At 49.8% G+C, this 13,798-nt stretch overlaps 1 protein-coding gene across 1 annotated transcript; it reads left to right on the top strand.

Moving 5' to 3' along the window:
* The first annotated feature begins 735 nt into the window (after positions 1 to 735).
* CHGA (chromogranin A) lies at positions 736 to 13,798 on the top strand. The gene is made up of 8 exons (XM_053979223.1): positions 736 to 943; positions 1,461 to 1,507; positions 5,257 to 5,350; positions 5,772 to 5,840; positions 7,957 to 8,055; positions 9,672 to 10,172; positions 10,620 to 11,092; positions 13,651 to 13,798. The coding sequence occupies exons 1-8, from the start codon at positions 898 to 900 to the stop codon at positions 13,732 to 13,734; spliced, it is 1,413 nt and encodes a 470-aa protein (XP_053835198.1). The 5' UTR covers positions 736 to 897; the 3' UTR covers positions 13,735 to 13,798.

The raw sequence follows: 13,798 nt of genomic DNA, 5'->3' as shown, positions 1-13,798 counted from the left end.
CAAGAGAATTACACAATTTTTTGTTTCCTTTCTCTCCCTTGTCAATGCAAACTGGCAGCCAGGTAATCTTGATTACTTCAGCTTTGGAGTGTAGGCTATTGCTAAAGAGCATTATAAAGCATTGAACAAAAGGTAGCAACCAATTAAATTTTTCCTTGTAGAGTTATAGGTGAACAGCAGATGCACCCAGCCTTTGATCTTTACCCCAAATAATATCCTTCTAACAAACTTTTCATAGAACTGCTGGGACTTACCATGTCCATTGGCAAGCCCCTTTCACGGTGACCAGTTCCCTGGAGTGGAGGTCTTTAAAAGACATCTAAAACTTTCAGCACCTGTTCTAAACTTCCATGATCAGTGAAAGACAAGGGGGCCCTGAGAGGGCAAAACAATCTACAGATTGCAATGCTGGCCGGGACGCATGAGGTGCCTCACGCCTGGCTCCAGGTACATAGGGCAGGGCACATGTGCAGAGGTGCTGCAGATTGCCAGTGTCGGGCGAGGAGCCGAACAGCGGTACCCTGCAAACACACCTCACAGCCTTCCTGCGCTGCAGAGTGTGAGCAGATGGAGCAGCCAGAGCCTGACACCCTTGCGCGGGCAGCCGGGCAGGTCGGGGCTCCTCCGACACCCGGCGAGTGATGGAGGCTGATGGGAAGCCTGTATGCGAGGGGAGGGGGCAGAGGAGGAGCTGGCTTCCTCCTGACGCCATTTCCGAGGGCTGAGCTATATAAATGAGCCGGTTGCTGCAGTGCTCCATCTGGGATCTTCAGCCAGGGCACTGGCGTAGATACACACACTCCGTGCTGCTCTCCCCTCGGCACCTCGCCTGGAGCCCCCACGCCACGACAGTCTCGCCCTCTGCCCCTTTCTCCCTGCCTCCATCCCGCCAGCACCATGAGCCGGCCAGAACTGCTCGCCGTCCTGCTCCTGGCCGTGCCGGGTAAGTGGGGCTGGGATGGGTCCGTGTCCCCCGGGGCCCTCGGCAGCGCTGCGCCCGCCGGCCCCGCTCCGCCCGCGCCTCCAGCACCGCGGACAGGGACGGCCCGGCCCCTTCAGCACCGCGGACAGCGGCCGCCGCAAGGTCACTGCCGAGCGCCGCACGGGCCCTGCCAGCCTGGGCACCTTCCCTTCCCTTCCCTTCCCTTCCCTTCCCTTCCCTTCCCTTCCCTTCCCTTCCCTTCCCTTCCCTTCCCTTCCCTTCCCTTCCCTTCCCTTCCCTTCCCTTCCCTTCCCTTCCCTTCCCTTCCCTTCCCTTCCCGGCACAGTGCACACATCCAGCAGCTGCACACAAGGACCACTTCCATTAGAGAGAGATGACCCTCTTCTCCACTCCCGTTTTAATTCATTTAATATTTAATTAATATTCCCATTTTAGCAGAATAATGGTTTTCTGCTTGTGTTCCAGATGAAATGAATAACAAGTTCTCATTTTTTTCCCTCCTCCACTTACCTTACAGCTGTCTCCCTTCCTGTGACAAATGACATGAATAAAGGCGACACTAAGGTAAGGCTGAGCCTCTAGTGGAAGGGTCAAATGAAGAGAAAGGATGTGATGTTTCACCTCCACCTAGGTGGTTGGTTTTGGGCCACTTCCACTGAAATACCTTGGAGGAAGTGCCAGGAATTTGCATGAGATCCCTCAAGGAGGATCCATCTCTGCTCCCTTCCTAACAGAATTTACCCTTTGTGCATTCACTTCTGGGCATTCACGTCCCTTGTGACAGAGGATGTGACAGAGAGATCAGGCAAGCCTGTTTAGAGAGAAGATGGAGGCTGAGTAAAACTCTCCTTAGTCCTCCTACTTTCAGCTTTTCAAAGCTCCCAACAGGAGGTGACTCAGGGGGGAGTGGGGGGAGATGTGATTCAGGAACTGTGTATGTTTGGAGGTGTATACATCTGAGTTTGTGTGCTACTTAAACATGCATGCTCTGGAAAAATAGGCAACTGGTACTCTCAGCTTGCTAATCCATCCTCAGCTCCTGCTCAGCCTGTCTGGATGGCTATGAGCAGTGCAGGACTTGGCTGACCTCTCCAGCCCTCCTTTACAGGCTTTTGTGCACATATCTGTGTCACACCCTCCAACATTTATAGCTGCGCTTCACAAATGTGCACTCGCAACGGCCTTTTGGCTCCTAAATGCTTGGATAGGGGGGTTTGCCTGTGTTTACCTGCATCAGACACGACTTCCTGACCCCACCACTTCCCCATCTTTCGTATGAGCTGATCTCTTGGCTGCCCAATTTAAAATTTCTTTGGAAATTCATGTCCACAAAGGAAACTCCAGCATTTTTCCCTTTTACTTCTTGAACTGTTTTGTGTTATGAAATCTTCTAGCCACATAATGTTAATGTTTCTCCCCAGGCAGCAGCAGGGGAGGGCACACTGATACCAGTCTCAGCCACAGGCCCCATTGCAGGCTACCTGCAGGACATGTGCCATGAGTAACACCTCCCTGTGTCCTATGAGACATGCCTGGGCTGGAGAGCAGTGGCTTTGTTAAGACTTTTAGCCTGCTTAGCCCTTGCTGGGACTGAGCCATGAGCTGTGAGACACTGGGTGCCTTCCTCAGGCTGTGTGCTGCTGAGGAAGGGGATGTGGGACAGGCACTTAGCCCTTCAACTTTCCATGCCAGAGTGGGCATCTGATGGGACAATCCATTAGTCATATGATTTTCCCTGTGAGGTCTATTCCCCAATATATTCTATGTGTAAAATAGGCACTTTTGTGGCAGTTGGTGTAACTCTATGGAAATGCTTCCACCAAGAAAGGACTTTCCCAAGACTGCCCCCCTTCCCTGGGTATTACACTGACACAGGCTCTAACTGAGAGCAAAATCAGCTTTCTTTTGAATTTGCTGCGATTGGAAGGAGCTATTAGGGAATTCCTGCCTTTACCATCCTCTGAGACACAGCATTTCAGGGAAGAAATTCCTGGCCTCATGGAACAGATTAGGGCAGGGATATCATCACATGAATACAGCAAAAAGAACTGCAGCTCTTCCTACACACCATGTTCTGTGCCACCAGCATTTGTGGGTGGCTCAGGGCTGTGTAATGGGTAGTCAGCACCTGCAGGCCTTTCCTGGATAGCTCGTCAGACTTTCCTTACACCAAGGGCTTTCCATAGGGAGCTGAACAAGAGCAAAGCATTTACAATATCTCTGGTGTTTGCCCACTCTTGTGCTTGAAGGACACTATTTCTCACTTAAAACCATACATTTTAGAAGGGCATAGCTGAGCTCAAATATGAAGAAGTCTGTCCTTGTAAGGGCACAACCCTTTGGAGATTTCTGTGTAGGGACATTGTGAGCTGCTCTTAAGGATCTAGTTACATGCTCATGGTTAGATGATAGCTATGGCAAAATTCCAGTATGAGTTTCTGCACTGGATTAATTACATTCATTTGGAAAGGATCTCCTCCATTTCCTGATGCAGGCTGTTGTTTCATGACCTTCTGAAGTCTCACTCTGCAAGACCTCCTCTAACAAAAAAGACAAGGAGAGTGTTCTGGGATGACTGAACTCTTCATTTCATTACCTTACAAAGCTCCTCCACAGAGCTGAATGTATTTCTGTGGTGAGTGATGTGTCTCTTTGTGCTCAGACAAAGACCTTAGATCAGCCTAGAAGTCTTGAAAAAGCTTGAATAGAATATTTCATTGAATCAGAGTCTTACTTCTCATGCTGAGAGAGTCTTTACTTCTGAAGCTGCATCAAATACTGCTGCAATAAGTGGGTCCAGAGGTTGGGAAACATGAGAGGAAAATAGCAGAATCTGTTTTTTTTTTTCTATTTAGAGTGACTCAAATTCATCTAAAATCAGTATTAATGGTTTGCTTGTGATATAAGAGAATGGTACCAGGGAAATTTCCCTGCTGTCTTTTTTTTTTTTTTTTAAGCTTTCCTGTAGCATTTTTAATCCATTAGGCAATTCCCTCAAACTGTGTAAGGCGTAGAGTTCAACATTTTATGGCTGCAATATGCAAAAGCAAAATTCTCTCCTTACACAGGGTGAGAATTTGCCCATTCCAGCTGTCCAGTGAATATATCCAAATGCTTGAATGAACAGCATTGTGGATGACTGGGGACTGCTGACTTGTGTTTAATTTCTACTTCAGCCACAGCGCTCTGCTCTCCTGAGAATTGTGAGGGAGGTCAGGGCTGTTAGGGCTGCCTGCTGAAATCATCAGGAGAAAGAGGTTCAGTGGGTGAATTTTTTTGCCTCCAAGGCTTAACTTGTATTCTTTTTTTCAATATAGCCTCTCTTTTTTCCAACAGGCAATTATGAGCCCTGCATTCTTCCTAGACTGCATTATAAAAAATCACCCTTTTGAACTAAGCAGCCTGATTCCTACACTACTAATCAGCACCAGACTGTAGTGAATGTTTCTGTCCTGTGTGATCATTTGGGTTTATGTGACCACACACTAGGGCTCCCAGCAGTGTGTCTTGGCACGGCAAGGATGCCTGCAATGTCAGTGCAGGTGACAAATTACATAAATAATGCTCCTGGTTTTACACCAACAAAACGGGCTGCTGGAAAGGGTAGGCCCAGAGCTCATCTTGTCTGAGAAGCTATGTCAAAACTTTGCTTTCAGATGACCTGTCATCATGTACAGCTCTTCCAGGCTATAACTGATGGCTTGAACACTCAAAGCACAAGGTCAAACACTTCTTCAGAGCGTCTTGTCCTTTCTAGGGCCTGAGAGCAGTATTTCTCATCTGTGTTTGAAAGCAGTTTGCCTAACCTCACCTTCCATGCCTGGCTTCAATCTAACTATGATGTTTTTGCAAGGGTTTGAAGAGCTTTTAAGATTTCAAGGTCATCTGTTGAATAGCTATGACCACTGTTTGCTCTCTACAGCCTCCCATTAAGTCCTTTTATGAGATGGAGGTTGAAATATATTGACTTAAAAGAGGATGATTTTGGATTTTCTGTGTATATATTCAGATATCCTTTACTCTCCAGATGTGCTTAGACTCTGGTATGGTCTGAAGCTATGCAATCCTCAGCTGAATTGAGTGTCATGTGGAAGAAGCTCTTTCCATTGTCACGTGTAATTTCCTCACTTCTCAGTTGCAGGAGGTACCTTCTGTTCCTGTGTAAGGGAAAACAAGAACTGAACATTCAGTTCAAGCTTGACCAGAAAAGCAAGAAGATCTGTGCCCTCATCTGCTGTACTTTAGCCTTGGTAACAAGTAGGAACAAAAGACAAAACACCAGTTCTTTAATTTGTATTTTTGTCTCTTTCTAGGTGATGAAGTGCATTGTAGAGGTCATCTCTGATACTTTATCTAAGCCAAACCCCCTGCCGATCAGTGAGGAATGCCTAGAAACTCTCCGAGGAGGTACTGCTGCAGACTTAATGCTGGCTATCAGCAAAAGCAAGTCTGGCAAGTAGGGCTGGTCCTGCCCTGAACAACTGAGCCCTGGCCTCTGGACCCCTGTCAAAGGGTCCCTGACACATTCACCTTCCTCTTCCACTGGGTTGTACTGGGCCTCAGGAGCAGGGATGGAGCCACTGCTTGTCCCAGGCCATGCCTCCTGCTGGCACTGTGGCTACAGGGGTGCTAGGTGACATCAAACTCCCAGGTTTTCATAGGACCTTCCTGTTGTCTTAATCACACAGTTAAGAGATGTTAGAGCAAATCAGACCAAGGGAAAGAAAAGAGAAAATGAAGGAGAGGCATTTGGGGTTCTATTAAATTTCCTGGGGTTGGGGGGAGGTTTGCTTTGACTACTTTCTATACTAAGTCTCCCCTGTTGCAGATGAGCGAATTATTTCTATCCTTCGCCACCAAAACTTATTGAAGGAACTTCAGGAAATTGCTGCACAAGGTACAGTGCCAAGTATATTTTTTTTGGGAATGTAACTATAGGGAAGATTGTTTTCTTCTGTTGTAGTCCCTTATAGAGTTTTATTTTTTGGTTGGTTTTGTGTTTGTTTTTTTATTTTATACTAATTTGAGATCATATAAATATGCTCTAGGAAATGTAGTTTCAAGATTCTCAGTAGAGATTGTGTCAGTGGGGACAGGAATTTTGTTTATAATAACTCCAATATGTATCTGATAATTTCAATAGCTATCAATGTAACTTGGTGGTGATGTAGTCTCAAGACATTTTGAGGTGGGAGAACTCTTAAAGGAAACACTAATTTAATTCAACAATCACCAGCTCCCAAACTAGAATGAAAGGCAAGAAAACTTCCACTGTCTGTGCAGCTGGAGTCTAGCACTAAACCCACGTGTGGCAGCAGGGAAGCCCCACTGAACAGTGAGTAAGACTTGCACCTTAAGACCCCAGTGGAAATATTCTTGAGCTAATGGGTATTTTTTGATGGCTTGCTTAACTCAAATGCAAGTTTCTTTGGTTTGGAGAGGTGCAGGTCAATTTCACTGGTTAATGTGGGAGCAGCAGCAGCACCATGAAGCTGTACCAATGGGTGTTGAAGGAAAAAAGGGACATTCTCAGGTGTCCAGAGCCAACATGCAGATGCCAGGCAAGGCTACTTCAGAGCTAGTCCAGTTCCCTCTGTCCAGGCGAGGCCGCAACAGGGCTCTCCCCAGGCTGCAGGGAGAGCACCTCCTGGCCTTCCCTACTCCTCCCTGGGGTAACCAGGGGGCAGCTGGGCATCACCAGAGAAACAATGACTAGGGCATCCCTGTGCCCTGCTCCTGTGTGGCAAATCTGCCACATACAGAGATGACTGGAAGGCAGTGTTACCAGAATGCTTTCAGATTAAGGAAGCCCCACAGAGGCAAGAGGAGAAGGAAGGGAGAAAATTCAGGAAGTCAGAGTTGGGAGTCTCATGCAGCTCCCAAAGCCATATTTTAGTCACTACCCAGATGGTGGAGGGACCAGATGCTCAGTGACCTCAGATGGACTCCATTGATGTTCTGGTGATCCAGAAGAAAGAAGACATGGTCTCTTCAGTATGCTGGGATATGGCTGCCCAGGCACACCAGGGATTTGAGGAGGAGCACTCAGATATCAGACAGGCTGTGCCACTCAGCATGGAGTCCAGGAGAAGGGATTTGTTACAAATGCACCTCACTCCCCTCTTTCCTCAGCCTGAGCCCATCACACCACTTAGTCCCAGGGTAACATGCGATCCAATCTATAGATCACAGAGACTGGGGTTGGGACAGTCTTGTAGACCAAGGGAAAAGCAAAGGTGTTAATCTTGGTGTCCTCTGTGCTGGTGCAGCTGGCTCTACTCAGGCTGGAGAGCCCACACCATTCAGTTCTGGGCTAGAGAGGACTGGGCTGGCACACTGGCTCCTGCTCTTGCATTAAGGCATAGAAGCAGGGCATGAGCTGAGTTAGACAGGGCTTGTTTGGCTTGCTGGTTGCCAGGACAGCTGCAGCCTAACCTCCAGCTCATGCTGCCTTCAGACACCTCTCTCCAGGATGTTGTATTTTTCTAGCAGGCTCCGTAATCCCAGAGCTAAGGTACGGGGCCTTAGAGCCCCAGACTACCCCTGCAGTGGGAATGAATGCTGCTTCTTCCTCCCAGCACACAGGGGAGAGGGGCCCCCACAGCCAGGCTGGAGGATACAGGAGCTCTCAGTGCTCACCTCAACAGAGGTACATAGGCAGAATATGGCAGAAGGCAATTTTTGTCTTTCAGTACTCTGGTGATGAAGTCTTTTGTTGCCCCCAGTGTGCTGCAGTTCAGCACCTCTTATTCCCTAGATCACCACCCATATTAGTTTGACTGAAAATCCTGTGTCTCTATCTAGAGACCATTTTCTTTCCTGCAGATGATGTTTTTGATTGTGGTTTTGTTACTGCAATTGATTCACATACCCTCCAGTCTCACTCCTCCCAGCTCCCAGGTAGATTTTTCCACTGTAGCAAACATAAGGGGCACAGAACTATTTTCCTACCTCTCCTTTCTGAAACACAGAAGGGATTGTTGCCTTTCCCTACCTTTTGTTACTTGACACAGGTGCCAATGAGAGAACTCAGCAGCAGAAGAAAAATAGTGGCTTTGAAGATGAACTTTCCGAAGTCCTTGAAAGTCAGAACAACAAGAACAAGCAGAGAGGTCAGTGTCAGCCTCCACCCCCGGGAAATCCAGGTCAGGCTGTAAAAAAGGATCTTCTTCCAAACAGCCTTGATATGTCCATCTGCTTCTCTTTTCTTTGATGCTGCTGCTGACACACACAAGCAACCTGGTGTTTTCTTTGTTCTTATTTACCAGCTCAAACACATAGTCTCTGAGCTATAGTAACTGCTGATGGTCAAGTTACTAAAGTGATACTGGCTTTTCCACCCTGCTGCTGACACTTTCACTCACTTATAACACTTAAAATAAGTCACAGCCGGGGAAATCCCACACTGAAAGAGTCAGTGATACAGGCAAGGGTGATCTGGATTTTTGCCTGTCACCCTTGTTTCCAGGTATCTAAGATATTAAGTAATGAGTCTCTGAAGGGAAAATTGAAATACACACAGTGCATACATCCACATAAAACACCTCTATCTTGGAAAGGTCACCTTCAGCTGGGATTTCCCCTTGTCAGTGTTTCTCTGGCCTTACTACTGACAGGCAGTTTAGCTTCCCTTTTCCTTGTCAGGAAGATACAATGCAAATGTGGGGTGATGTGACTCCTTGTCCAGCAGCAGCTGGGTGCCCAAAGAGGGTCTCAAGCAGCTCTGGGGCACATGGCTGGCCCACAGCAGCACAGCACTGCTGTGACACCAGTCCAAAACTAGACTGGTGTCACAGACAGACAGACTTAGAGCAATGAGGAGTGACACCCGCAGGGGCTGCTGCTGCTGCAGCCAGCACCGCTAAAATCCAACAGGTAGGATGGTGGCACTGCACCTCTCTACTGCCAAGACACACCTGAAACTCTTGCTCTGGCAGTGTGGAGATGAAGGAAGATGAAGTGAAGATGAAATGTGGCACATGGGCCAACCAGGCCCACTGACAGTCTAGTGACACCAGCATGGTGTCACAGGTGGCCACCAGCCTTGTGTGACCAGCTCTCTGCACCCTTTCATTCTGGCACACTCCTCAGCCCTCCTTGGGGCTGCACTTACCTTTCCATATCTCTCAGTCTTTTAAACTTCCATACTTTCTTTTGCAAATGTTTTCTCCAGCTAATAGTGTTAAAAGTGGCCAGTCTCCCTTGAGCAAGAGCAAATACTCAGCCCAGATTAAGCTCCTGCTGAGTAGTTCCTTTGCAGAAGCAGAGACACCCCTCCTCCTTCCAGCACCCTGTGAATAGGGCTGGCTGCCTCTTCAGCCTGGTGGGAGAAATAAGGATGTGATATGAGTGCAGCACTCAGAGCAGGGAGAGCTGTGCAAGTGCTGTATTACACTCCTAAATAATTTAATTTTACATGCAGTCTGGTTTCATGCAGGGTGAGTTCGTGGCTGGCATCTCAAGAGATGGTGATGAGGACTGTGCTGCAGCAAAACACTTCAGCATATGTTTAACTTCAGCCTTGTAAGTCTCTCCAGGAGCACAGGCACCAGAGAGAATGCTGCCTTGCTTGAATGCAAACATATGCTGAAGTGACTTGCAAAAGGATCCATGGGCTGGCTAAGCAGATTGCTGAGTGGGGCTGAAGTTCCCCAAGAAATTCTTGGCCTTTGCTGGTTGTGAAATGAGCTCTCAGCAGAGATGTTTCATCTTGTTTCTCCCTCTGTAGATGTTGCAGGGGAGCACCCTGAAGAGGAGCAGCCCACAGGGTCCCTGGCTGAGCTGGCAGCACAGAAGACCCAGCAAAATGAAGACTCAAGAGAGGAGGAAAAAAGCCTGGAGGAGAGGGAACCCAGGCTATGGGATACCAACCCAGTTGAGAAAGAGGATCAGGAGGAAGCTGAGAGCAATGACATCAGGGATACAGAGGATGCCCATCGAAATGAAGTTTTGGACAACCACATTGGCAAACATTTCAGTGAGGATGAGCAGCAGCAGCAAGGGGATGAAGAGGAGGAGCCCAGAGGTTCCAGGGACAGCCTGGAGCTTGAGGATGAGGGAGAAGAGCCATCCAGGCAGGGTCAGGAGCACAGCAAGGAGGTAGCAGGGGAGCATGTGGAGCGGGAGGATGATGGCGATGAAGCTGCAGAGGAGGACCCTACTGAAGCAGAGAGGTCACTCGATTTGGCTGAGGAGGACGAGGAGGCTGAGGAGATGCAGGGCGGTGACAGTACGTATCCCAGACTGCACTGATACCTTCCGGGGGTGAGCTGAGGGCACTGAGACAGATGGGTGAGAGGCTTCAAAGCCAAAAAGTTGAGGCAGGTACTTACTGGATTTACAGAAGCACACCGGCCAGCAGCCACCCCGACCCCACCACAAACATCAGACACACAGGCCGATGCACAGCAGGTAACACAGGCCCTGCAGCTGCCTTGCTGCTCAGTGCTCATAGATCCTGGGGACAAGTCATTCTTCCCTAAGCTTCCTACAGGGGTTTTCACTGCTGCCTTCAAGCCCCATTACTGACATGGCAACGTGAGAGTGGGTATTTCCAGAATCTTGGGAAAGCAGGCTTAAGTCAAGAAATCTGGCATCACCACTGAAGGCTCAGTTCAAATGTAGACCTTAAACAGGTTAACAGTTGTGTTCACTGCTCTGTTTAATGCTCTTTCAGATAATGATGATGAGCTGGGATTTGGAAAAGATGTGCGGAGCTCTGAAGAGGATGAGGAAGAGGAAGACGAAGAGCAGCCCCGGGCACTGAGAGGAGGAAGGCATCACCTGGAGGATGAGGAGATGCAGGGAGAAGAGGACACCTTTCAGCCCAGGGATGCCAAAAGTGATGAGATGGAGGAGGAGTCCTCCAGGGAGTGGGAAGACACCAAGAGGTGGAACAAAATGGATGAGCTGGCCAAGCAGCTGACATCAAAGAAACGCAGGGAGGAAAATGATAGTGAGGAAGACCCAGACAGGTCCATGAAAAAGACATTTAGGTCCCGCAAGTATGCCTTCAGTAGTCCAGAGGAAGATGTGAGAAGGTCATGGAAGCACCACTCGAAGGAAGACAGTAGTGAAGGAGGCTTTCCCCTTGCTCCCATGCCTGAAGAAAAGAAGGATGAGGAAGGCAGCGCTAACAGGAGAACAGAGGTTTGTTCACAGGCTTAAGAATAAACCCCACCCAGTTATCCAAAGTACACTTGGAGATGTGGATGGTATACTGGCATTAACCTAGCCAGCAGTGGTCCTCTGAGGCATTAAGTTGATGCTTAGTGAACTTCTAGTCATTCAGCCTCAGGTATTATTGAAGTTTGCACCTGGCTGTGCCTTTGGTTTTTGTCCTTGTTTTCGTGACTAGTGCAAAAGCATTCCCTGCCCCCCAGAGTCATGTCTCCAGTGACAGGACTTCTGCACTGGCCAGACATAGTGACCAGAGCTATAACTGGAGCCTAGGGGTAGTCCTTGTGTCCCAAAGCCCTTCCAAGTCAAAAGGAATGCTTTCCCTGTCTCAGGGATGGAGTGAGTAATGTCAGACTTCCTACAGAGATAAATCAGGGGTGCAGCTGTGGTGAGAAACCTGAGGTATTGGAGTGGAAATGGTGGACAGATACAGAAATACATCTGAACCAGGCTTCCAGTGTCGGAGACCTCCTTCCTTGATACCTTGAGTGATGCTAAGTAATAGCACATCCCCAGCAGCCAGGAACTGCTGGTGGGTTCACCTTTGTGCTGAGGCCCAGCTCCAGGCACATTGGCGGATTTGGGATAATACAGGGAACTGGGCAGTGGGGCTTGGCTTGGGCTTTGTGAGCCTGGACAGGCCATGATCAGGTGCCTGGGAACAGAGTGGAGCACTGGGTGAGTGAAGCCAGTTGGTTCTCTTGCCTCCAAAACACCCTTCTTGCCTCAGTTATGTGCCAAACCATTGGCCTAAAATTGTCCATCAGCATCCCCCCCATGAGAGCATCTCCAGTTGTATTGGTTCAAAGCAAAGCCAAACATTTCAGCTCAAAGCAGGGGTGCAGGGGGGTGGGCTGTCCCATCTGCCTCCCACCACTGCTCACATCCCACATCTCTCCCCCAGGGAGGCTGCACCCCACCTGCCCCTGCGAGTGGCTCTGGGGTGCACCTTGTCTGCAATGTGGCAGACTCAGTCTCCAAATGGGGATTGGAAAAGAGGTTGCTGAGGCTGCAAAACTGCTGTATTTACAGCTGCAACAAGACTTTTTTTGTTTGGTTGGCCTTTTAAACTAGATCAGGGCCTCTGGGAGTCAGTGAGGAAGGCCAGGCACACAGCAGTGAGGGAAGGCACAAGCTCTGGCTGCTGTCCTGTGCCTCTCTTCATTTTTGGGCCATGGGACTGTGTGGCTTGGCCAGTGAGACCAGCATGGGTACAGATATGGGCTGAGAGGGCTGTCCCCTGCACTTTCCAGGGCTCAGCATGTGGGACCAGGCAGATGCAAGCCAGAGCACACAGGCAATGGCTTGGGCCTGACCAAGCTCTCTCTGGGTGTTGTAGAGAATTTAATTTTTCTCCCTTTCTGGGGGCTCCAGTTGCATCCCAAGTTCTCCAGCAAGGTGAGCTCAGCCAGCTGCTCCTTGACCCACTTCAAACAAAATGGAACAGCTGCTTGGGCACCCTGGGTGCTTGAAGGCACCCTGAGCTGCTGGCACCCTACTCTAGCCAGGGCTTTCCCAGGGGCTGAGCCAAGAGCTCATTGGAGAGGCAGGGTGACTTTTTTCCCTGTTCAGGAAAATAGCTCAGGAAGAGAAAACAATCCCATTTTTTTCATACTTCCTTTACTTCTGTCACACCAGCCACATGCAGTGCAGTGGCTCAGTGTCAAATCTGTGGTTTGCAGCTGCTGAAGGCAACAGTGAGGCTTTGCTCCCTCCACACAGGAGAGGGGCTGTCACCTCAGCTCTGCCAGTGGGAAAATGTACAGCACAAAGTTTGCTCACATAGAGCCTGCTGCTGCTACGCTGAGGACATGGTCTGCAGAGAGCCCAGGTGACCACGGCTGTGAGGGACAGGCAGGGCTGGGGCTGGCAGCAAGGCAGGGCCAGCTGGATATGACCTGAACTCAGGCAAAGCCATGCAGTCAGGCATGAGTACCTGCGCTAAATAAAGCAGCTGCAGGTGACAGCATAGAAACACAAGAGCCAGGATAGAAAGACCAAGTGATGGGCAGCTTGAGCCTTTGAACTGATGTCTTCCTCAGTCACTATTTCCCCAGGAAAAGTATCTTCTGCTAGTGGAGGGCAGGTTGGGGAGAGGGGACACCGCTGTCCACTGCATGGGCAGGGCACATGCTGCACTTCCCGAAGGTGGCAGGCAGCGGTGCCCATCCTGGTTTGATGCCACTGACTCAGTGCTGGCACCCAGTGCTGTTTGGCAGAGCCTGCCCTGGCTCCCCAGCAGCCATTCCCTCCAACCCCCTGTTCTGGAGGCAGAGCCCCGTTGGGGGCTGCCCTGCACGCAGGGTGCGGGGGAAGGATGCCAGCTGCATCACTGCATTAGCAGCAGTAATTAAACATTAGGGCAGAAGTAATCAGTGTTGTGCACACGAGAGACAGAGAGACAAATGCAGGCTGAAGGGATGGGGCAGGACAAGGTTGTGCTCGTGCCCCAGGCAAGGCTCTCTGTAGCTGTGGGGGGCGAGGGCTGCCCACCTGTGGCCACTGACTGTCCTGGGCTTTTGTTGCAGGACCAGGAGCTGGAGAGCCTGGCTGCCATCGAGGCTGAGCTGGAGCGCGTCGCCCACAAGCTGCACGAGCTGAGGCGAGGCTGAGGGCCCCGGCGCTCCCGTGCCGGCGGAAGCGGCGCCGCCACCCTCCTCCGTCCGTCCCTCCGTC

This window comes from Vidua macroura, chromosome 6 (genome assembly GCF_024509145.1).
Source record: "Vidua macroura isolate BioBank_ID:100142 chromosome 6, ASM2450914v1, whole genome shotgun sequence".
Lineage (NCBI taxonomy): Eukaryota > Metazoa > Chordata > Aves > Passeriformes > Viduidae > Vidua > Vidua macroura.
This window is presented reverse-complemented; position numbering and strand designations above follow the sequence as displayed.